Here is a 24,681-nt window from a genome sequence, read left to right as displayed (position 1 = left end):
AAATTTTCTATAGAAATATAATTTTGACAAAATTTTCTATAGAAATAATATTTTGACAAAATTTTCTATAGAAATAATATTTTGACAAAATTTTCTATAGAAATACAATTTTGCAAAATTTTCTATAGAAATAAAATTTTGATAACATTTTCTATATAAACAAAAATGTTGACATATTTTTCTATAGAAATACAAATTTGACAACATTTTACAGATACAATTTTGCCAAAATTTTCTATATAAATAAAATTTTGCTTCGTCTTGTTTTGTTATTGTTGGTTTTTTCTTTAACCATTGTTGTTTCTTTTTATTTCAGCTTAAAACCATGCATTGACTAAACTACGAGTGTAGTTTAACCAACAGAGGAAAAGAACGATTGTCAAAATTTTTTGGGCAAAGCCCTATAGACTGCAAGATGGTTGCTTGGACGCACGTTTCGGAATTACCACATTCCCCATCAGCATCCTCTACTTGCAGCAAAACTATCAACCAATTATCAGAATAAAATCAAATTGATAAAACTTCCTATAGAAATAAAATTTTGACAAAATTTTCTATATAAATAAATTTTTGGTGAAATGTTCTATAGAAATTAAAGTTTAACAACAAATTGTATAGAAATAAATTTTTAACAAAACTTTCTATAGAAATAAAATTTTGGCAAAATTTTGTATAGAAATAAAATGTTGATAAAATTTTCTATAGAAATAAAATTTTACGAAATGAGATTGTTTGTTTGGTAATTTTTTGGTAAAACAGGAACAAATTTTAATTTATAAATTTTTTCATCTTTTTTCTTCAAGTGCTATCAAAGTCAAAAAAAACGTGTAAACGACAACTTTAATTTCGAAATTCAGACTAGACTATAAGTAGAAATTATGCTATGTTTTAAGTAAAAAATGTCTTTGAAATAAAGTGTTAAAAAAATCTCCTTTTTTAAACGCTTTTTAGCTTTGTAGCCAAGATGCACAAAGACTATGTTTTAATTATTGCTGTACTGCAGTCTTTAACCATTTAAACTGAATATTGAACAGCCAGTTAATCAGACTTATTTCATATTTATGTATTTATGTTTATAAATCTATTTATGTATATAGATTAATTATCAGATAATTTGAAAAATTATGTGTATTTTAAAACAACAATTTTTTTTTGATCACCAAAAACATAAAAGCTTTTTTTATGGCCTAGTTATAATTCGAACAGATCTCCCACTTTCAATTGCATAGTGCAAGTGTTGTGAGAATGTTTAGATTTATTAGTGTGTGTATATGTATGCGATGTGTGCTTGTTTTTGTTTCAAATGAGATTAGAATATAACAAATGAGTTTAAGTAGCTCAAGATCTGTTGAGTGAGATAAGCATAACTACGTTGACAATGTCGCAGTCGCGATCTGTAGAATATATTTTCCCCACACATTGTTCTACAGAGAACTCATTGATTACTTGGACTTTTACGATTAATCAAAGTAAAAGAGAGTAATGAGAGGGAGCTTAGGAGTGTTTTTTTTTTATTTTTTGCCGGCTATTGCAAACACGGCATCATTGGTTGTCCAACGACAGCCATATCGTACGCGCCTTTTTTCCTTCATTTCCCCATTATCAGCCATAGCAATAAAACACAACACACATAGATGGGCGATATTGTATTTGAAAGCAAAAACAAAAACATCAAATGCAAAAACAATAGGCACTGAATGAATCAAACACAAAACAAAAAAAACCATAACATAACTCTCGCCGGCAATAAAGACAACTTGCGTCCCGTGTCTTTGTCGAGTATTGGAAATTCTACTACTCAACACATACAAAATTATTATTCTGCTGTTTTTTATTTTCATTTTTTTTCTCGTAATCTCTTCTCGAAAACATTCACTTTTTAGAATACACTTATATTCACTATTCAGTACAAATTGAGAAACGGTAGCCGGTGGTTTAGAATTATAACCGTTAACGATTTAAAAGGCATCGGATTTTTTAAAACAAACAACAACAAAAAGTAACGGAAATAAACAAATCAAAAACCATGGCTGATAGATCAGGCAACAGGTAATTGTGATAGCTCGTGCTCACACAGTGAAAATATTAGCAAAGTGTTGAGCTATTGGTCCTTTCGCTTAAATGGATAAATAACGCAAATTGGACTTCAATAATTTAAAAATAATAACTGCTATGTAAAATCGTGGGAACTATAACAGACATAGATATTTTGTCCTTCGAAGGCATTGCTAAAATAATAGCTATAATTTCCATATACATTAAATGTAGGCATACGTGGCTCTGTATCATATACCAAATGCTAATGTGTCACTACACGTGCAAAATATTGTCATAAGCTAAAAGATTTCATGCCCTTCAATTACGAATGTGATTTTTTTCATACCTTTTTTTATTTAACACAAAATCGATGAACTGTTCACACTTAAAAAAAATTAACCCAGCAGGAAAGAAAATGTAGGTTACATTTTAGGACATTTTTAAAATCAACTGTATTACATTATTATTAAATATTTAAGAAAATTTATTAGACATAATTGATTTCGTTGACTTGTTAAAGAAAATTTCGTTGTTTGAAGGAAACAATTCAAAATAGCAAAAATGTATTTTGGGTCATACGAAGATCAATATGGGTGCATTTTTGCTAAATTTTAAGAAATTTTGAGCTGTTTTGTGCACTCAAAAAAAAAAATGTTTACCTTAACTTAAGGATTTTGGTATTGATTCCGAGCCAAACATGCGGCTTCTTTAAAATAAATGAATTTTTTAGGAACCTCTAAATCTAGGGTAAAAAAAAAATAAAATTTGGATACAGGTTTCATTTATAGAATTTTATTGATATCTTTGCGATATATCAACTACACAATTCACATAGAAACAAATACGAGTTTAAAACCCAAATTATAAAAGATTTTTCAAAGTAGAAAATGTTTTCTTAATTCCAAAAAATGCAAAGTCTTCAATATAAATCTTAACTTATATTTGAAGCTTATTTATTTTAAAACTGAAATTAAAAATGCTTTTCCTATCTTTAAAGAAAATTTCCGTTACTTTAAAGACCAACGACTTTAAAGGGGGTGTGCATATTTCCAAGATTTATGTTCTATATTTAATAAGAAAAGCTTGAAGCAAATATTATAAACTTTCTATTATCTATTACCTATTATTATTTGAATTTTTAAAGTTATTTGTAGGTAAATAGCGATAAAAGGGATTTGTATTCACGGTTGTCACAGTTGGTAGAATTCTATCACAAATTTTTTACTGTTTGGTAGATTGGTAGAATTCTCGATGTTTTGGTAGATTTTGCGAAACATTCCTCTCCAATTAAGTACTTCCCTTTTCTATATAAAATGGATTTTGATAAATTTTGCTATAGAAATAAAATTTTGACAAAATTTTCTATAGAAATAAAATTTTGACAAAATATTCTATAGAAATAAAATTTTAACAACATTTTCTATAGAAATAAAATTTTGACAACATTTTCTATAGAAATAAAATATTGACAAAATTTTCTATAGAAATAAAATTTTAATAAAATTTTGAGAAAATTTTCTATAGAAATAAAATTTTGACAAAAAATTCTATAGAAATAAAATTTTGTCAAAATTTTCTATAACAATAAAATTTTCTCAAAATTTTCTATAGAAATAAAATTTTGACATAATTTTCTATAGAAAGAAAATTTTGATACAATTTTCTATAAAAATAAAATTTTGACAAAATTTTCTATAGAAATAAAATTTTGACAAAATTTTCTACAGAAATAAAATATTGAGAAAATTTTCTATAGAAATAAAATTTTGACAAATTTTTCTATAGAAATAAAATTTTGATAAAAATTTCTATAGAAATAAAATTTTCTACAGAAATAAAATATTCAGAAAATTTTCTATAGAAATATAATTTTGACAAAATTTTCCATAGAAATCAACTTTTGACAAAATTTTCTATAGAAATAAAATTTTTACAAAATTTTCCATAGAAATAAAATGCTGACAAAATTTACTATAGAAATAAACATTTTCTATAGAAATAAAATATTGAGAAAATTTTCTATAGAAATAAAATTTTATATATAATAAAATTTTCTATAGAAGTAAAATTTTGACAAAATTTACTATAGAAATAAAATTTTGACAAAATTTTCTATAGAAATAAAATGTTGACAACATTTTCTATAGCAATAAAATGTTGACAAAATTTTCTATAGAAATAAAATTTTGACAAAATTTTCTATAGAAATAAAATGTTGATAAAATTTTCTATAGAAATAAAATTTTGACAAAATTTTCTATAGAAATAAAATTTTGACAAAATTGTCTATAGTAATAAAATGCTGACAAAATTTACTATAGAAATAAAATTTTGATACAATTTTCTATAGAATTAAAATTTTGACAAAATTTTCTATAGATATAAAATTTTGAGAAAATTTTCTATAGAAATAAAAATGTTGACAAAATTTCATATAGAATTAAAATTTTGACAAAATTTTCTATAGAAATAAAATTTTGACAATGCTGACAAAATTTTCTATAGAAATAAAAATGTTGACAAGATTTTCTATAGAAATAAAATGTTGACAAAATTTTCTATAGACATAAAATTTTGATACAATTTTCTATAGAAATAAAATTTTGACAAAATTTTCTATAGCAATAACATTTTGAAAAAATTTTCTATAGAAATAAAATATTGAAAAAATTTTCTATACAAATAAAATTTTGACAAAATTTTCTATACAAATAAAATTTTGAAAAAAAAATCTATAGAAATAAAATTTTGTCAAAATTGTTTGAGGGGAAAAATTGCTAAATTTTTCTATAGATAATTTTGATAAAATCAATGAGTATTTTTTAAAACTTTTTTTTTGAGTGTATGCCCTTAGGAAAATTTAAATGGAAATTTCGCTGGCTTACTTAATTTTATTTTATTTCATGAATGTTTGTTGTTATTACTTAAATTTTGCAAAAATTAGAGAAAATTTTCCTTATTTGGATTATTTTCTGTTTTTTAATGACATGAAATACAAAAAAAAATGAATTCACGCAAAATACTTTTTTTTATATAGCGCTATACGTTTTAGCGGACAATCAATATTTTTTGAAAATTGGTTTTCGTTTTTTTTTATTTTGTCCAAAACCGGTTAAAACCAAAAAAATAAAAATAAAGTCTATCAATTATTTTGTTGTAAAAAAATAACAAATTTACAATTCATTGTAATAAAATGAAAATTAAGAAATTGATTTGGGAACAGTGTACCATTTTAATGACAACTTTGCCACTTTTTTCAAGTGATGATACTTTTGTGCCACTTTTTTCTTATACCAGAACTTTTATACATATTTTACATATTTGTGCCACTTTCTAATACAGTATACATAAATATATACTGAAAGATTTTTTTATACATTATGACCCCGAATATTGATATCATCTAATCAAATAATCGAGTTTACCATTCGAATACTATACTTGTAAACAATTTCCCCCTTTGTGTCATCACGTTCTCAGTGGGCAAGGGTTCCGCCTAAAAGTATGCAAAGGTTATAAACCGGATTAATATATATAGGATAAACCGGATTAATATTAAATTTCAAGGAATGGTTTTAAATGGAATTGAGATAAAATTATTGTTAGGTTAGTGAGAGAGCCAACGTGGTGCAATGGTTAGCATGCCCGCCTTGCATACACAAGGTCGTGGGTTCGATTCCTGCTTGGACCACAAACCAAAAAGTTTTTCAGCGGTGGATAATCCCACCTCAGTAAAGCTAGTGACATTTCTGAGTGTTTCAAAGCTTTTCTAAGTGGTTTCATTGCAATGTGGAACGCGGTTCGGACTCGGCTATAAACAGGAGGTCCCTTGTCATTGAGCTTAACATGGAATCGGGCAGCACTCAGTGATAAGAGAGAAGTTTACCACTGTGGTATCACAATGCACTGCACAGTCTAAGTGAGCCTGATACATTGGGCTGTCACCTAACCTAGGTTAGTGAGGATCTAAACTAAAAAGAATATTTGACAATTCTATATAAAATACTGACATAAATGCGTTTAATTGTTAGTTTTTTTTATGAAAAAGTATGCCACTTTTTTTTCAGTGTGCCACCTTTTATGGTCAAAGCCACTTTTCAGAAATTCTAAACGGCAACGCTGTTGCGGAGTAATTAACCTGACTTTGGTTGAAACAATTTATTTATTTATATAAGTCAATGGAAATACAAAGTTCCTTACAGACTAAGCAAACTTGATATTTCAGCAAACAGCAGCATTTTCTGCTGAATCTACAAACAAAATTCTTTGGGTGTATTTTTCAATGCAAAATCCAGAAGACAAGTTTACATCTTTGAAATATTATAAATATTATTGAATTATTTAAATATTTTTCCATTACATATTGTATACACAATATGTATAGGTAATTTACATTCTAGAACAATTAAAATGATATTAAGGTAATCAATCGAATGAAACCAATGGATTGTGCAATAATTTCAATTTCTATTTGTCATGCTTCAAGTTAATCTGCTTGAGAAGCCATATCGCGTGGTAGTCAATTGTTTGGTTGACCAATTACAAACAATTCCTGACTATAGAAAATATATGTCTATATATAAATGACTTTCTTCAAAAACAAAAAAAAAAAACTGAAAAGATAATCATACGAATAGATTTCTTATCACAAAATTCATACGTGTTTGCATTAAATAAAAAAATGAAATTTATTAACAAGTGCTCAGCAGCAGATTAGAGATTTTTTTCTAGACCAAAATTTTTGAATTAACCTATGCAACAAAGAATTTTTTGAAACTTAAAGTACACACTTATACCTAGGCATAATTTTTTATTTTTAGTTCTTTGGGTACAGACTACGATATTAGTAAAAATGGAAAGATACATGCTTTAACAACACATTGAATGATTATTGAAATTATTTACAAAAGTAGTGAAAATCTTACCATTCGAGGCACTATCTGGACTGATAAGAATATCGATAAAAAAGTGTCACTCGAAAGAAAAGGAGACTCACCAATTTTTGAAATGTGACATACTTCTATAAAGAAAAACTCCGAATTAAATAAATTTATATAAGTCTTTTAATAAGAATTCTAAATTTACACCAAAAACACAAAAAACCAATGCACGTGTAGGCCACTAAAGCTCCTTTAACTTCAGCCCCGCTCGCAACATCTATTTTCGTTTTCCTAGTGATGCTGATGTACCATCGTTTGGAAATTCCCAAAAATTAATCAGCGCTCTCTTTTACTTTTTTTTTTTTTTGAGTGTACAAAGCCATATAAAATGATGTAGCACAGTAAATTCTATTGTTGGTTTCATTTGTTTGTTGTTCAATTATTTTCAAAATTGTAATCCAATTCTATCTAATCATAAATTGCAGTTGAAGTTTATTTCAACGAGTTAAGTGTCAAAGTTCAATCTCGCTCTATCTTTTTTTATTCACATAATTTGATACAAAGTTTAAAAACAACAACAGTCGTCTCTTTAGAAGGCATTCTATTTTCAACGACTGATATTCCCTCAAATTTTTCATCTCTACCGTATTGAGTTAGATTCTATTCAGCATGCGTGATCGAATGCCTGTTATCAGACATGAATTACAATTATTACAAGGGCACAATGGGGGTATCGTAAACAATGAAATGAAAACAAAACAAAAAAGTGAAAAAAGCTTATACAAAAGGGAATTTTGTAATAACACTTTATAATATGTACCATAAACAACATATTTAGGCGATATTGTCAACAGTTAACTATGGCGTATAAATTTTTCTAATTTATACGTCTAGAGGAGGAAATAAAATGTGTGGTAACCACGGTTATCAATCGTGCCAAAAAAACATCTACCAACATTTTAAGAAAACTTTACCACAAATCTACCAAATAAATATTTCTATAGAAAATTTTGCCAAAATTTTATTTCTATAGAAAATTTTGTCAAAATTTTATTTCTATAGAATGTTTTATCAACTTTCTATAGAAATTTTGTCAAAATTGTATTTTGTCAAAATTTTATTTGTATAGAAAATTTTCTTTTATTTGTATAGAAAATTTTCTTAAAATTTTATTTGTTTAGAAAATTTTGTCAAAATTTTATTTGTATAGAAAATTTGGTCAACATTTTATTTGTATAGAAAATTTGGTCAAAATTTTATTTCTATAGAAAATTTTGTTATATTTTTATTTCTATAGAAAATTCTGTCAAAATTTTATTTCTATAGAAAATTTTTTAAAAATTTTTTTTCTATAGAAAATTTTGTCCAAATTTTATTTCTATAGAAAACTTTGTTATATTTTTATTTCTATGGAAAATTTTGTCAACATTTTATTTCTATAGAAAATTTTATAAAAATTTTATTTCTATAGAAAATTTTGTTATATTTTTATTTCTATAGAAAATTTTGTCAAAATTTATTTCTATAGAAAATTTTGTCCAAATTTTATTTCTATAGAAAACCTTGTCCAAACTTTATTTTTATAGAATATTTTGTCAAAATTTTATTTCTATAGAATATTTTGTCAAAATTTTACTTCTATAGAAAATTTTATTTCTTTAGAAAATTGTATTTCTATAGAAAAGTTGGCCACAATTTTATTTCAATAGAAATTTTTGTAAAAATTTTATTTCTATAGAAAATTTTGTCAAAATTTTATTTCTATAGAAAATTTTGTCAAAATTTTATTTCTATGGAAAATTTTGTCAAAATTTTATTTCTATAGAAAATTTTGTTATATTTTTATTTCTATGGAAAATTTTGTCAAAATTTTATTTCTATAGAAAATTTTGTCAAAATTTGTATTCCTATAGAAAATTTTGTTTAAGATTTTATTTCTATAGAAAAATTTGTCAAAATTTTATTCTATAGTAAATTTTGTCAAATTTTAATTCTATAGAAAATTTTGTCCAAATTTTATTTCTATAGAAAACTTTGTCCATATTTTTTTTCTATAGAATATTTTGTCAAAATTTTATTTCTTTAGAAAATTTTCTTAAAATTTTATTTGTATAGAAAATTTTGTCAAAATTTTATTTCTAAGAAAAATTTGACAAAATTTTATTTATATAGAAAACGTTGTCGAAATTTTATTTCTATAGAATATTTTGTCAAAATTTTTTCTTCTATAGAAAATTTTCTTAAAATTTTATTGCTATAGAAAATTTTGTCAACATTTTATTTCTGTAGACATTTTTTCAAAATTGTATTTCTGAAGAAAATGTTGTGCAAATTTTATTTCTATAGAAAATGTTGTGCAAATTTTATTTCTATAGAAAATGTTGTCAAAATTTTATTTCTATAGAAAATTTTGTCAAAATTTTATTTCTATAGAATGGTTTGTCAAAATTGTATTACTGTAGGAAATTTTGTCAAATTTATATTTTTATAGAAAATTTTGTCAAAATTTTATTTCTATAGAAAATTTTACCAACATTTTATTTCTTTAGAAAATTTTGTCAAAATTTTATTGCTTTAGAAAATTTTGTCGAAATTTTATTTCTATATTTTATATTTTTTTTGATTGCTTTAGAAAATTTTGTCAAAATTTTATTGTTTTAGAAAATTTTGTCAAAATTGTATTTCTATAGAAAATTTTTGGAGATGAATATTTTGCAAAATCTACCAAAGGTAGAATTCTACCAACTGTGGCAACCGTGTATAGGACCCGTATATCTTTCGCTTGATATGTACTTCCTAGGTCCCTGAGACCAGAGTTTCATATTGATTTACAGAAAATTTTGCACAAGGAGTTGTACTCCTTGCATCGTTAAGTGTGCTAAATTTGGTTCAGATTTAGATATAGCCCCCATATATATTATGACTACAGAGGCCAAAGTTTTACTCCGATTTACGTGAACATTTGCAAAGAGAGTAAAATTAATATTCTAGCTATTATGTCATATTTGGTTCAAATCGGTTATGTTTTATACATACAGCTCTCATATATGTGTACGTAAAAACTGAAATGAGAACTGAACGTTTTTCGATACCTGAAGAAACGGTTGTTGATGCGTTCAGAATGTATGTTTTGGAGATATGTGCCTCAATCAGAGTGGCAAAAGTGCTTCGACAATTGGTTCAAACGTATCCAAAATGGGAAATATTGTTGTTTTTCGAACAATTACGCTATTCGATGATTAACCGATTACCGCCCTCTGTCCCCATAGGAGCTATGACCTACCCATTATTTTTGTAATTTTAAATACACGTATGAAACTTTATACTGCATCTGATCTATAAACAAAGACACTTGGACGCATTTGATAAACAAGTGTCATATTCGGTGCGTTATATTCTTGTTATTATTCGGATAACTTTCGTAAAATACTTTCAATAGTTTTATGTGTACCAAGTGATCTTCATTCTATAATTCTTCGTATATAATATATCGATTGTGTGTAGATAAAACTGTTAAGTTTATTTAATAAACAAGTTCAAAATTGTACTACCCGGTAATGGAAATTTTTGGAGAATTTGATATTTAATCTGCCCAATCTCACACCCAGAGAAGGAATATGATCACCTCAACCATGTTTCAAGAGCAAAATGTTATTTTTGAATGGTGACCATGTAACATGTTTGTCGCAACCATGTTATTTTCTCGGAGATTATGTGTCTGATTTCGGCAAGCATATTGTTTTTTGGCAAGAAAAGAACATTTTTGCCAAAAACATGTTACATGGTCACCATCCAAAAATAACATTTTGCTCTTGAAACATGGTTGAGGTGATCATATTCCTTCTCTGCGTGCACAACATGAGGACACCCTTATTTTCTTAAAAGTGTCAGTTTTATTATTTAAATCTTTTTATTTTGTCGTTACTATGTTAATAAAAACTTATAAAACGGATTATTGTCCGGCAGTTTCATTTTGAGCGTTAATGGGTTAATATTTGTTTTTGTTCTTGTGTTTCTTTTTGTTGCCTGTGATATTACTGGGGACCGAATAGCCAAAGTGAGCCAACAATAACGGGCTGTCACTATGCGTAACCTTATGCCATTATGCTTGTCTCCAAATTAAAGTATATGTATTTATGTATATGTACTCCAGAGTATTTAATTGTGAGCTCACTCAATACATCCTTCATAGTGTTTGGTAAAAATCCAGTGAGTATTTGAGAGTGATATAAAACACGAATACAATTGAGAGCAAAAAACAAACAGTTGCCATATGTAGCATATACAAAACAAATATAATTGAGTTTACGAGAGATTAGCGTAAACGATTTAACATAACGCTAATGCGACCAAAAGAGTTAAATCTTTTGTTATTGTAATTGATCACTAGCATAACATTCCAATGAGTAGTTAACATGAATGACCTGTGGTAAATGCTGTTTAACATTAGAAACAAGTTAGCATAAATGGGTAAATGGAAAATGCAACAAATGTATTAAAAATTTTAAGAATTAAGGCAACGGGGTGTTTTAAATATATAGAAGCTATCCTTTATGTTTTCCTAATAAGATTTTAATGAATTTTTATATCAATTAAAATAAAACAAAGCAAATTAAACAAAGCAAATTAATAGGTTTAATAATTTTAATTAATTAACCTTGCCGATTGATATTATCGTTATTTGTTTTTTTTTTTTGGTTTTTATATGGAAAATTTATTAATGTGCCGTCTTTATCATTCATTAATTTATTATTTTTATTTATTATCTTTTCCAGTTCTCCAGATATAGCTGCAATTATCCAAATGGTAATTGAGATTATCGTTTTTCACATCAAATTTTGGTTTGCTACATTTGAAGGTATTGTCCGATCCTTCATGCCCAAAGAGGAGGTCGATGTTAGGGGTAAATTTGTTTTCATCACCGGTACCGGTCATGGTATGGGTAAATACATGGCCCAACAATATAGTGGTTTGGGAGCCAAAGTCATTTGTGTAGATATCAACGAAAAGAATAATTCGGAAACTGTTAAGGAAATCAAACAAGGTGGTGGTGATGCCTATGGTTATACGTAAGTTTTTTTAGACTTTTTAATTTAACAAATATTTTATATTAATTATGATTTTCCATAAATTTAGTTGTGATGTTACCAATCGTGATGCCATCTTTGAATTGGCTCAAAAAGTTCAAAAAGATCATGGTTTTATTGAAATTATTGTAAATAATGCTGGAATAATGCCTTGCCGTCCTCTATTGGAACAGACTGAAAAAGAAATCCGTTTGATGTATGACATCAATGTATTGGCTCATTTCTGGGTAAGAGAATATTTTTCTATTTTTTTTTTCTAAAAAATTTCAATAATTTATGTCTAATTTATTATAGATTTTGCAAGCTTTCTTGCCTGAAATGATTGCTAAAAATAAAGGTCATATTGTTGCTATGTCCTCTTGTGCTGGTCTCTTCGGTTTGCCAAACCTAGTGCCATATTGTGGTACCAAATTTGCCGTTCGTGGTTTAATGGTATCAATGCATGAAGAATTACGTAAACTTAATAAAAATAATCAAGTAAGTAGTAGTTTTCAACCTAGGGTTAGAATATTAAATCCATATTCCTACTGTCCCCAACTACTGTCAAATGGCATTCGAATAATAAACTTTATTTTTAAAGAAACTTATTACAGTAAAGGGGTTTTAAAAAGATGAGTTATTTAGGTAATCAAAGACAATTTTTCATTTTTGAGATAAGTGGTCGGATGCTTTTCTATACGACTCTATAGTAAAATGGTATATGAGCCTAGTGGCCACCATAGGTATGTTAGACAATAACGTTCATTCCCTACGGATCAAACCCGGTACCCAGTACCTGCTCTGTATTTAAACGCATGAAAGGGACCTGCTGTTTTTTTTTGCCATGGGTTATCGTTAACGGGCTCAATTTACAGTTTAGAACATGAATTGTACTTCTAGTTCAGTTGAGTACAATGGTCCCCATGGATTAATATTGGACAAAATTTTAGGCAATCTATGCATTGTATATTTAACCTTCATTTTGAAGGCGTCCAATTATGAGAGGTTAATTTTAGGGTTGTTTTCTTTCAGCACTGGATAACACCGTTTGCCAAAATTTTATTTCTCTAGAAAATTTTATTATTCTAGAAAATTTCGCCAAAATTTTATTTCTATGGAAAATTTTGTCAAAATTTTATTTCTATAGAAAATTTCGTTAAAATTTTATTTCTATGGAAAATTTTCTCAAAATTTTGTTTCTATAGAAATTTTTTTTAATTGAACATTTTGTCAACAGTTTTTTTTATAGAAAATGTTGTCAGAATTTTTTCTGTAGCCAATTTTTGCCAAATTTGTTTCTATAGAAAAATTTTGTCTAATTTTTTTCTATAGAAAATTTTGTCTAATTTTTTTCTATAGAAAATTTTGTTAAAATTATTTTTTCTACAGAAAATTTTGTCACAATTTTTCTCTTTAGAAAATTTTCTCAAAATTTTTCTGTCAATAGAAAATTTTGCAAAAATTTTTGTTTCTATAGAAAATTTTGTAAAAGTTTTTCTTTCTAAAAATTTTTCTTTCTCTCTTTCTTTGTCGACTTTATTCTATAGAAAATTTTGCAATTTGTTTTTCTATAGAAATTTTGCCAAAATTATCTCTATAGAAAAATATTTTATTACTATAGAAAATTTTGTCAATCTTTTTATTTCTATAGAAAATGTTGTTAACATTTTTTTCTATAGAAAATTTTGTTTTTTTTTTTTCTATAGAAAATTTTGCCAAAATTTCGTCAAAATTTTTTCTATAGAAAATTTTGTCAACGTTTTTTTCTATAGAAAATTTTGTCAACAATTTTTTCTATAGAAAATGTTGTCAAAATTTGTCTTTCAATAGACAATTTTGTCAAAATTTTTATTTCAATAGAAAATTTTGTTAATATTCTTTCTTTCTATAGAAAATTTTGTGAAAATATTTTCTATAGAAAATTTTATCAAAATTGTTCTTTCAATAGAAAATGTTGTCAAAACTTTTCTTTCCATAGAAAATTTGTTCAACATTTTTCTTTCTATAGAAAATTTTGTCGAATTTATTCTATAGAAAATCTTGCAATTTTTTTCTATAGAAATTTTGCCAATTTTTTTAAAGAAAATTTTGTCAAATTTTTTTCTATAGAAAATTTTGTTAAAATTTTTTCTATAGAAAATTCTGTCAAAAATTTTTTTCTATTGAAAATTTTCTCAAAATTTTTTTCTATTGAAAATTTTCTCAACATTTTTCTTTCAATAGAAAATTTTGTCGACTCTATTCTATAGAAAATTTGACATTTATTTTGCCAGAAGAAACTTTGTTTCTATAGAAAATTTTGTTAAATTTTTTTTTAAATTTTTTTCTATAGAAAATTTTGTCAACACTTTTCTTTCCATAGAAAATTTGTTCAACATTTTTCTTTCTATAGAAAATTTTGTCGAATTTATTCTATAGAAAATCTTGCAATTTTTTTCTATAGAAATTTTGCCAATTTTTTTATAGAAAATTTTGTCAAATTTTTTTCTATAGAAAATTTTGTTAAAGTTTTTTCTATAGAAAATTTTGTTAAAATTTTTTCTATAGAAAATTCTGTCAAAATTTTTTTCTATTGAAAATTTTCTCTACATTTTTCTTTCAATAGAAAATTTTGTCGACTCTATTCTATAGAAAATTTGACATTTATTTTGACAGAAGAAGTTTTGTTTCTATAGAAAATTTTGTTAATTTTTTTTTAAATTTTTTTTCTATAGAAAATTTTGTCAACACTTTTCTTTCCATAGAAAATTTTTTTCAACATTTTCTTTCTATAGAAAATTTTGTCGACTCTGTTCTATAGAAAATCTTGCAATTTTTTTCTATAGAAAATTTTGTTCATTTTTTTGTCAATTTTTTTCTATAGAAAATATTGTTCAAATTTTTTCTATAGGCAATTCTGTCAAAAATTTTTTCTATTGAAAATTTTCTCTACATTTTTCTTTCAATAGAAAATTTTGTCGACTCTATTCTATAGAAAATTTGACATTTATTTTGCCAGAAGAAGTTTTGTTTCTATAGAAAATTTTGTTAATTTTTTTTCTATAGAAAATTTTGTCAACACTTTTCTTTCCATAGAAAATTTTTTTCAACATTTTCTTTCTATAGAAAATTTTATCGACTCTATTCTATAGAAAATCTTGCAATTATTTTCTATAGAAAATTTTGTTCATTTTTTTTGTCAATTTTTTTTCTATAGAAAATATTGTTCAAATTTTTTCTATAGGCAATTCTGTCAAAATTTTTTTCTATAGAAAATTTTCTCAAAACTTTTCTTTCAATAGAAAATTTTGTCGACTTTATTCTATAGAAAATTTTATATTTTTTTGCCAGAAGAAGTTATGTTTCTATAGAAAATTTTGTTAAATTTTTTTTCTATAGAAAATGCTTTAAAATTTTTTTCTATAGAAAATTCTGTCAAAATTTTGCTTTCTATAGAGAATTTTGTCAAAAGTTTTCTATAGAAAATTTTGTCAAAATTTTTCTTTCTATAGAAAATTTTTTAATAATTTTTCTTTCTACAGAAAATTTTGTAATTTTTTTCAATAGAAAATTTTGTAAAAATTTTTCTTTCTATAGAAAATTTTGTCAACATTTTTCTTTCTATAGAAAATTTTGTCAACATTTTTCTTTCTATAGAAAATTTTGTCAAAATTTTTCTTTCTATAGAAAATTTTGTCAAAATTTTTCTTTCTATAGAAAATGTTGTCAAAATTTTTCTTTCTACAGAAAATTTTGTCAAAATTGTATTTCTATTAACATTGAATTACATCTTATTTGGAAAATTTTGCAAAATCTACTAAAATATCAAGATTTCTACCAATCTATCAAACAGCAAAAAATCTACCAATTTTGGTAGAATTCTACCAACTGTAGCAACCGTGCTGGATACCCAAGCCAGAGAATAGGAAATACAGGAGAACGCAGTTTTTGTCAGCGGAAATACAAAAGGACGAACAGTTCTCTTCTGCAAAAAAAAAAAAATGTCAACCGTATAGATGTCGCACAATGCCTGCAGCTTTGGTATTAGCGATATTGCGGTCAAAGCGCTGCTTTGATAAATTGGTTATAAAGGCATCGGCAGTAATAATTTAAAATTTTCTTCCAAAAAAAAATTAATAGAATGAAAACATTTATATAAAAAGAACATTTGTTACTACAAAGTAGGTTCTAAATCCTATTTTCCTTAAGTTTTCGTAAAGCCGACAGAGAACAGAACTTGTGACGCCGACGCAAACTGTATGATGTCCAGTTTTCAGAATGTCCAAGTTTGAGAGGTTTCACTGTATATTAGAGTGACCGCCACTTATATGGGGCAAAAAAATGTCGGAATCTTGTTCGCCTTAACCCCACAAAACGAATCCCCTTTCCAGATATTGGGATAGCCAAAATTTGAGTCCGATTAAACGACGTTAACACGTGCCGCTCGTCACTGAGTCAAACCGAGTTACGCCAGCCTTTAGCGCGACCTTGTGCCACTAGGATCATTCGTCTTAACCCCACAAAATGAATCCCCTTTCCAGATATTGGGATAGCCAAAATTTGAGCCCGATTAAACGACGTTAACACGTGCCGCTCGTCGCTCAAAATTTGAAAAAAAAAAAACGAATTTTTTGACCAAAAAGTTTGGCGGCACGTGTTAACGTCGTTTAATCGGGCTCAAATTTTGGCTATCCCAATATTATGAATCTGAACGCATTCTACGCCAAATTTCATGAACACCTCTCACAAAATAATTGGCAAATTTTTGGAGATAACATTAAAAAAAAATCGAAAACGGTATGCGTTAGATTCACTGCGTTTAATCATAAAGTGAATTTCAATGGCATTGGTTTTGTTTTTGCTTTTTTTCCACCATACCATTTTAGATTAAATTCACCACAATCTATCCATACATGGTCGATACCGGTTTGTGTAAGAATCCCAGTTACCGCTTTTCCTGGATGAAAATGGTTGGTGTGGAAGAAGCTGCCAGTAAAATTATTCATGCCCAACGTACTGGTCTCGAAGAACACAGTATTCCAAGCTATTATCTTTATATGGAAAAAATTGGTCGTGTTCTTCCACATAAAACTCATCGCGTTGCATTTGATTTTGTCGATGCCCATTTAGAGTCTGATAACAAATAAATCGAAAAGTATTTACAATACGAATTTAATTTTATAAAAAAAAAACAAGAAATATGTTGCATTTCTATTTACTTAATTTCGAATAAATCATATTTAAATTTATCGATCATGTTCTTAATTTGGGATAGATACACTCAAAGAAATCTTCTATTTGAATAAGCATAAAAAAGTAAAAAAGTAAAAGAAAAAGGGTTTGATAGTCCCCTTTTTCGGGAGGTTCAAGTGTAGTTCATTTTGGGTTGCTGATGAGGAATGTGGTAATTCCGAAACAGCTGTACATCCAACCATCTTGCAGTCTATAGGGCTTTGCCCAAATAAATTTGACAAGCATGCTTTTCCTCTGTTGGTTAAGCTACACTTGTAGTTTAGTCAATGCATGGCTTTAAGCTGAGATCAAAAACAACAATAACGATTGAAGAGAAGCCAACAATAACAAACAAAACGAATAAAAAAGTACATATAAAAATATGTGGGTCTTGCGATAGTAGAGGGCTTTTTTCTTATACATTCAAAGGAATAAATTTGTAATAGTAGAAAAGTTAGTTAGTTACTTTAGGAGTTTGGTAAAGCGAAAGTAGGAGCCACCGTGGTGCAATGGTTAGCATGCCCGCCTTGCATACACAAGGTCGTGGGTTCGACTCCTGCTTCGACCGAACAGCGGTGGATTATCCCACCTCAGTAATGCTGGTGACATTTCTGAGGGTTTCAAATCTTCTCTAAGTGGTTTCACTGCAATGTGGAACGCCTTTCGGACTCGGCTATAAAAAGAAGGTCCCTTGTCATTGAGCTTAACATGGAATCGGGCAGCACTCAGTGATAAGAGAGAAGTTCACCAATGTGGCTGAATAGTCTAAGTGAGCCTGATACATCGGACAGCCACCTAATCTATCTCAACTCCTTCATGAAGGTTTATATTCCCATATACAAATATTTATATCTTAACCGGTTTGGAGACAATTTTTTGTACTTCTACAAAATCTCTAGAACTAAAATTTAAATCGGCTTATGTTATGCCCTGGGATGAAGCACAATGTTACTAAAAAAAAATACGGGAAACATTTAAATCTGAACCAATTTTGAGGCAAATTCGCAAAAGCGTATTTATGATTTATCGATTGATAGATGTGTATTAGAGTAATAGGAAAATTTGAGTCATTTTTACAAGTTTTCGGCTTAGCAGCGGCGATTTTATAAGGAAAATGTGGGTATTTTGGCCATTTTGGCCTACATTGGAAAAACATATATATGGAAGCTATATCGAAATCTGAACAGATTGCAATCAAATTTCACATGCATAGTTACTATGTTAATTCTACTCCCTCTGCAAAATTTCACGTAAATCAGAGTAAATCTTTTGCCTCTGTGGTGAAGGCCGTAGCCAGGATTTTATTTCCGGGGGGGGGGGGGGGGGGGGGCGAGGGGTGGTTCAACTTAAAAAAAAAAATATTCATATAATCTCATGTGTAGAAAATTTTATTTATGCATAGGTATGCATACAATATTTTTATACCCTGCTCCACACTGTGGAACAGGGTATTATAAGTTAGTGCATATGTTTGCAACACCCAGAAGGAGACGAGATAGACACATGGTGTCTTTGACAAAAATGCTCAGGGTGGGCTCTTGAGTCGATATAGCAATGTCCGTCTGTCCGTGAACACATTTTTGTAATCAAAGTCTAGGTCGCAGTTTTAGTCCAATCGACTTCAAATTTGGCACAGCTATGTGTTTTGGCTCAGAATATATCCCTATTGATTTTGGAAGAAATCGGTTCAGATTTAGATATAGCTCCCATACATATATCTCGCCCGATATGGACTTATATGGCCCCAGAAGCCAGAGTTTTACCCTAATTTGCTTTAAATTTTGCACAAGAAGAACAATTAGTACTATAGTCAAGTGTGTCAAATTTTATTGAAATCGGTTCAGATTTAGATATAGCTCCCATATATATCTTTCGCCCGATATGGACGAATACGGTCCCAGAAGCCAGAGTTTTACCCCAATTTGGTTGAAATTTTGCACAGGGAGTAGAATTAGCATTGTAGCTATGCGTGCCAAATTTGGTTGAAATCGGTTCAGATTTAGATATAGCTCCCATATATAGCTTTCGGCCGATTTACACTCATATGACCACAGAGGCCAATTTTTTGCTCCGATTTAGTTGAAATTTTGCACAGGGAGTAGAATTAGCATTGTAGCTATGCGTGCTAAATTTGGTTGAAATCGGTTCAGATTTAGATATATCTCCCATATATAGCTTTCGCCCGATTTTCAACCATATGACCACAGACGCCAATTTTTAACTCCGATTTAGTTGAAATTTTGCACAGGGAGTAGAATTAGTATTGTAGCTATGCGTGCCAAATTTGGTTGACATCGGTTCAGATTTAGATATAGCTCCCATATATATGTTTTTCTGATTTCGACAAAAATGGTCAAAATAAAATAATCAAATAAAATCGCCACTGCTTAGTCGAAAAGTTGTAAAAATGACTCTATTTTTCCTAAACTTCTAATACGTATATATCGAGCGATAAATCATAAATAAACTTTTTCGAAGTTTCCCTAAAATTGCTTCAGATTTAAACGTTTCCCATATATTTTTTTACTAACATTGTGTTCCACCCTAGTGCATTGGCCGACTTAAATTTTGAGTCTATAGATTTTGTAGAAGTCTATCAAATTCTGTCCAGATCGAGTGATATTTAAATGTATGTATTTGGGACAAACATTTATATATAGCCCCCAACATATTTGACGGATGTGATATGGTATCGAAAATTTAGATCTACAAAGTGTTGCAGGGTATAATATAGTCGGCCCCGCCCGACTTTAGACTTTCCTTACTTGTTATAATATTAAATTGAGCAGACGGGCTTTTTGGGCAGCAAATAAATCAATGACTTCTTCAGTCGGCACATTTATTCGGCGATGAACCGACATTAATGCCAATCCTTTGAGTCTACTCTCGCTAGTCGAATTTCTAAGATACGTCTTTAATCTCTTCATTGTTGAAAATGAAAGTTCGGATGAGTACGTACTACGTAGTAACTGCAGGGATGGAAAATGCAGTACTATAGTACTTTTTTCAAAACTTTCTCACCCCGGTCAGTACCGTTGTACCCCCGCGAATGATTTAGTACCTTTTGTGTATACATTTTTGAGTCGATATCAGATTTATGGTACAATAGCTTTGACAACATATTTTAATATTTTTAAAAAGTCTTTATCAACCTTATTTGCTAATAGTCTTTTACAAATATGGCAAAACAGACATGTTCATGTGGGAAGAAAATCCCGATTTTGTTAAAGACATAGTCAAAAACAGGATTTTATTGAACTTCAAGAATGTTTTAGTCGAAAAAAGAATGCGATTCTATATTATCGATTTTTTATTTCGGTAGAAAATGTCAAAATTTTATTTCTATATAGAATTTTTGCAAAATTTTATTTTTATAGAAAATTTTGTCAAAATTTTATTTTAATTGAAAATTTTGTAAAAATTTTATTTCTATATGAAATTTTTGCAAAATTTTATTTCTATAGAAAAAATTTTGCAAAATTTTTTTCTATAGAATTTTTTTGCAAAATTTTATTTCTATAGAAAATTTTTGCAAAATTTTATTTATATAGAAAATTTTGTCAAAATTTTATTTTCTTTAAAATTCAGTCTCTTGACAATAATCTTCCAGTGAAATTTTTGTTGAAATTTAGTAAAAAGTACCTTTCCGCTCAAAAAATACCTTTTTTGTACTTTCTTAAAAATTGTATTTTCCATCCCTGAGTTACTGGCAAAGTGACCAAAATTTTTAAAAGAATATGCAAGTTTGGAAATATCTCTTTATTGCTTCCATCGCTGAATTATGCAGGTTCTTTTCGCAGGTTTTGCGCCATTTCATTTACACATGTGTGTTTGGCTATTTCGTTGTTGTTGCTATGGCCAAACATAGCAAGTCATGTTCACAAAAAGAACAACAAACACACATAAAAAGCAGAAATGCATTTTCCAAAAATGAAATTTGTGGTGCGAGAACACAAACAATTTGTTTTTTCGACCGTCGTTTGACGGGCTTTTCAACTAGTATTCTATGATTTGTGCAAGTTTTATAGGTAAGCGTTTTCCAAAATAAAACCTTCAGCTTTTCTTCAACATCTTCGATAAGATTTTTCTATGCAGCTAAAAATATATATTTATTTATATAAAAATATTCATTCATTTCGGGGGGGTTTGATCCCCCTCATCCCCTCCCCCTGAATACGGCCTTGTCTGTGGTCATATTAGTCCAAATCGGGCGAATGATATATATGGGAGCTATATCTAAATCTGAACCGATTTCAATAAAATGTACCACACTTGACTACACTACTAATTGTATTCCTAGTACAATATTTCAAGCAAATTAGGGTAAAACTGTGGCTTCTGAGGCCATACAAGTCCATATCGGGCGAAAGATATATATGGGAGCTATATCTAAGTCTGAACCGATTTCAACTAAATTTGGTCGAATTAACGATACTATTAAACGTACTCCTTGTGCAAAATTTAAAGCAACTCTGAACAAAACTCTGGCTTTTGAGGTCATATAAGTCCAAATCGGACGAAAGATATATATGGGAGCTATATCTAAATCTGAACCGATTTGGCTGATATTTTGCATATTTTACGAGAGCCGCAAACCATTTGGCTGTACAAAATTTTAAGAAAATAAGTTGATAAATACGTCAATTATGATCAGATCGGTGATAAATATATGTCAGCTATAGCTAAATCTGAACCGATTTTTTTCAAAATCAATAGCGATTGTCTTTGAGCCAATGTAATACTCTGTGTCGAAATTGAAGACGATCGGATTTAAACTGCGAGCTGTACTTTGTACACAAAATTACATATACAGACAGACAGACGGACATCGCTAAATCGACTCAGAATTTAATTCTAAGACGATCGGTATACTAAACGATGGGTGTCAGACTTTTCCTTCTTGGCGTTACATAGGTTAGGTGGCAGCCCGATGTATCAGACTCACTTAGACTATTCAGTCCATTGTGATACCACATTGGTGAACTTCTCTCTTATCACTGAGTGCTGCCCGATTCCATGTTAAGCTCGATGACAAGGGACCTACTTTTTATAGTCGAGTCCGAACTGCGTTCCACATTGCAGTGAAACCACTTAGAGAAGCTTTGAAACTCTCAGAAATGTCACCAGCATTACTGAGGTGGGATAATCCACCGCTGAAAAACTTATTGGTGTTCGGTCGAAGCAGGAATCGAACCCACGACCTTGTGTATGCAAGGCGGGCATGCTAACCATTGCACCACGGTGGCGTTGCATACAAATGCACAAACTTATTATACCGTGTACCACAGTAGTGGTAAAGGGCATAATAAAGCCGCTGAGTCGCCCCGTCGATGCCGATTAGGTCGGCTCATCTCGACTGATAATTGTCCGAAGCTGAATAGACAAATTTATATCGACTTAGACGTCAAGTTGCGGTCGCCGCCGGAGGCAAAAATTTAGTGTCAACCGCTGCCGACAAAAATGGGTCGCCTTCATTCTCTGATCCAGATAATAAAGCCGCCGATTTTAGCGAACTCCGACGATTTTGGTCACTCGACGTCATCGCCGATTAGGTCGACTCATCTCGACTTAAATGCAGCCGCCAGTCAACGCGACCGACTAAAAAGCAGTCGCGAACGAATCCGCCGATTTTAGCCACCGCCAACGGCTTACTAAAAAGCAGTCGCCAATAATCCAGAGGACAAAACCACCGATTTTAGCCACCGTCGATGATTTTTGGCCAGTCGACGTCGCCGACGATTAAATCGACTCATCTCCACTAAAAGTCAATCATTATACATGGGAAAAATGGTGTTTTGGCCGCCGATTTTAGCGAACTCCGACGATTTTGGTCACTCGACGTCATCGCCGATTAGGTCGACTTATCTCGACTTAAATGCAGCCGCCAGTCAACGCGACCGACTAAAAAGCAGTCTCGAACGAATCCGCCGATTTTAGCCACCGCCGACGGCTTACTAAAAAGCAGTCACCAACCATTCAGAGAACAAAGCCACCGATTTTACCCACCGTAGATGATTTTTGTCCAATCAACGTCGCCGCCGATTAAATCGAATCATCTCCACTAAAAGTCAGTCATTATACATGGGAAAAATGGTGTTTTGGTCGCCGTCGATAAAAATGGGTCGGCTTCATTGTCTCCATTAATCATCCTCATGATTTAGTTGTGTCCATTCCGGTTAATCATAATTTACTTATGGTATTTTGTTATTGATGTAACTCTGAAATTTTCGCAACTTTCAACATTTTTCGGAGAAGTCAACAATGTAATAAGTCATATTAGAAAGGCCGGTAGGTACCGCTTGCGAAATTTTCAGTAGCAATAATCTCCGACAAAAAAAAGCTGATCGCTGTTCAAAATTATTAATAATTTTTTTTTGTTCAAATATTTCTCAAAAAAAAAGATGCTTTTTTACTTACCAAGGTTTTGCTCATAAATTTCCGTGCGAAAAATCCTCGCTGTTGAAAATTATTAATAATTTTTTTTTAAATATTTCTCAAATAAATTGTGTTTTTTTATTTACCAAGGATTTGCTCATAAATTTCCGTGCGAAAAATCCAGAGTTGTATCAATATGTGTCCGTGAAAATGGCTCAAAACAATGATTTCGCAGTTAACGTTTTTTTATACACAGAAAACATTTCACGAAAATTTTTCCAATTAAAGTCTTAATTGAGATTTAAAACATATTCAATTAAAAATTTAATTGATTCAACAAATTTTTAATTGTAATAAAAATCAATCACACGAATTAATAGTATCAAATAATTTTTTAATTGACTGTCAATTAATTTTTTAATTCATACTAACATTTCTGTAATTGAAGACATTTCAATTAAAAAATTAATTGGATCAATTAATTTCGTGATTGAATCAGAATTTTTTTTTTTGTGTGGTAGTAGGGACAGAGGACGGTAATGGGTTAATAAATCATAACCATAAAACTATTTTGTAATAATAAAAATATAAACATTTTGCGATTTCAATAAAAAACCCAACTTTATTTCATAAAAAAATCATCTTTCCAATTTATTTTAGATCAAATTCACCACCATCTATCCCTACATGGTTGATACTGGTTTGTGCAAGAATCCTCGTTTCCGTTTCAGTTGGATGAAAATGGTTGATCCCAAAGAAGCTGCCAGCTCTATTATTCTTGCTCAACGTACTGGCCTTGAGGAAGCTAGTATACCCCGTCATTACCTTGCCATGGAGAAAGTTGGTCGCATTTGGCCACGTAAAGCCATGCGTATTGCCAATGATTTCGTTGATACTTATGTAGATTCGGATAAGAAATAACATTGCTTCTACCATTCCGATCTGTGCCCAAGCCAATTCAGCAAGAAAGAGAGAGGCTTTTTGTCCCAAAGAAATTCGATTTAATAAATCGAAGAAACAAAAATTAAGCGAAACAAAATAAACTACTTAAATTAATTTAATTATTTTTTTATGTTAAAATAAATAGAAATTTTTATAAAAAAAAAAATAAA

The 24,681-nt window shown here is 29.1% G+C and overlaps 1 protein-coding gene across 2 annotated transcripts; it reads left to right on the top strand.

Moving 5' to 3' along the window:
* Positions 1-1,890: 1,890 nt before the first annotated feature.
* On the top strand, positions 1,891-24,681 carry Ldsdh1 (Lipid droplet subset dehydrogenase 1). Of its 2 annotated transcripts, none has more exons than XM_075302765.1 (5): positions 1,891-2,049; positions 11,693-11,986; positions 12,054-12,231; positions 12,299-12,481; positions 24,230-24,681. In XM_075302765.1, exons 1-5 carry the CDS (start codon positions 2,027-2,029, stop codon positions 24,488-24,490), a joined length of 939 nt encoding a protein of 312 aa, XP_075158880.1. In that variant the 5' UTR covers positions 1,891-2,026; the 3' UTR covers positions 24,491-24,681. The 2 variants fall into 2 exon arrangements, with proteins under 2 accessions (XP_075158880.1, XP_075158881.1); XM_075302766.1 differs by lacking the exon at positions 24,230-24,681 and adding an exon at positions 16,849-17,211.

The sequence above is a fragment of the Haematobia irritans genome, chromosome 3, assembly GCF_050003625.1.
Source record: "Haematobia irritans isolate KBUSLIRL chromosome 3, ASM5000362v1, whole genome shotgun sequence".
NCBI lineage: Eukaryota > Metazoa > Arthropoda > Insecta > Diptera > Muscidae > Haematobia > Haematobia irritans.
This window is presented reverse-complemented; position numbering and strand designations above follow the sequence as displayed.

Excerpts from the sequence above, each read along its gene's own strand:
- Ldsdh1 (XM_075302765.1), top strand. The coding sequence starts at position 2,027 with ATGGCTGATAGATCAGGCAACAG. Across the intron at positions 11,987-12,053 it reads GGTGATGCCTATGGTTATAC|TTGTGATGTTACCAATCGTG; the intron begins GTAAGTTTTTTT and ends CCATAAATTTAG. Across the intron at positions 12,482-24,229 it reads AACTTAATAAAAATAATCAA|ATCAAATTCACCACCATCTA; the intron begins GTAAGTAGTAGT and ends AATTTATTTTAG.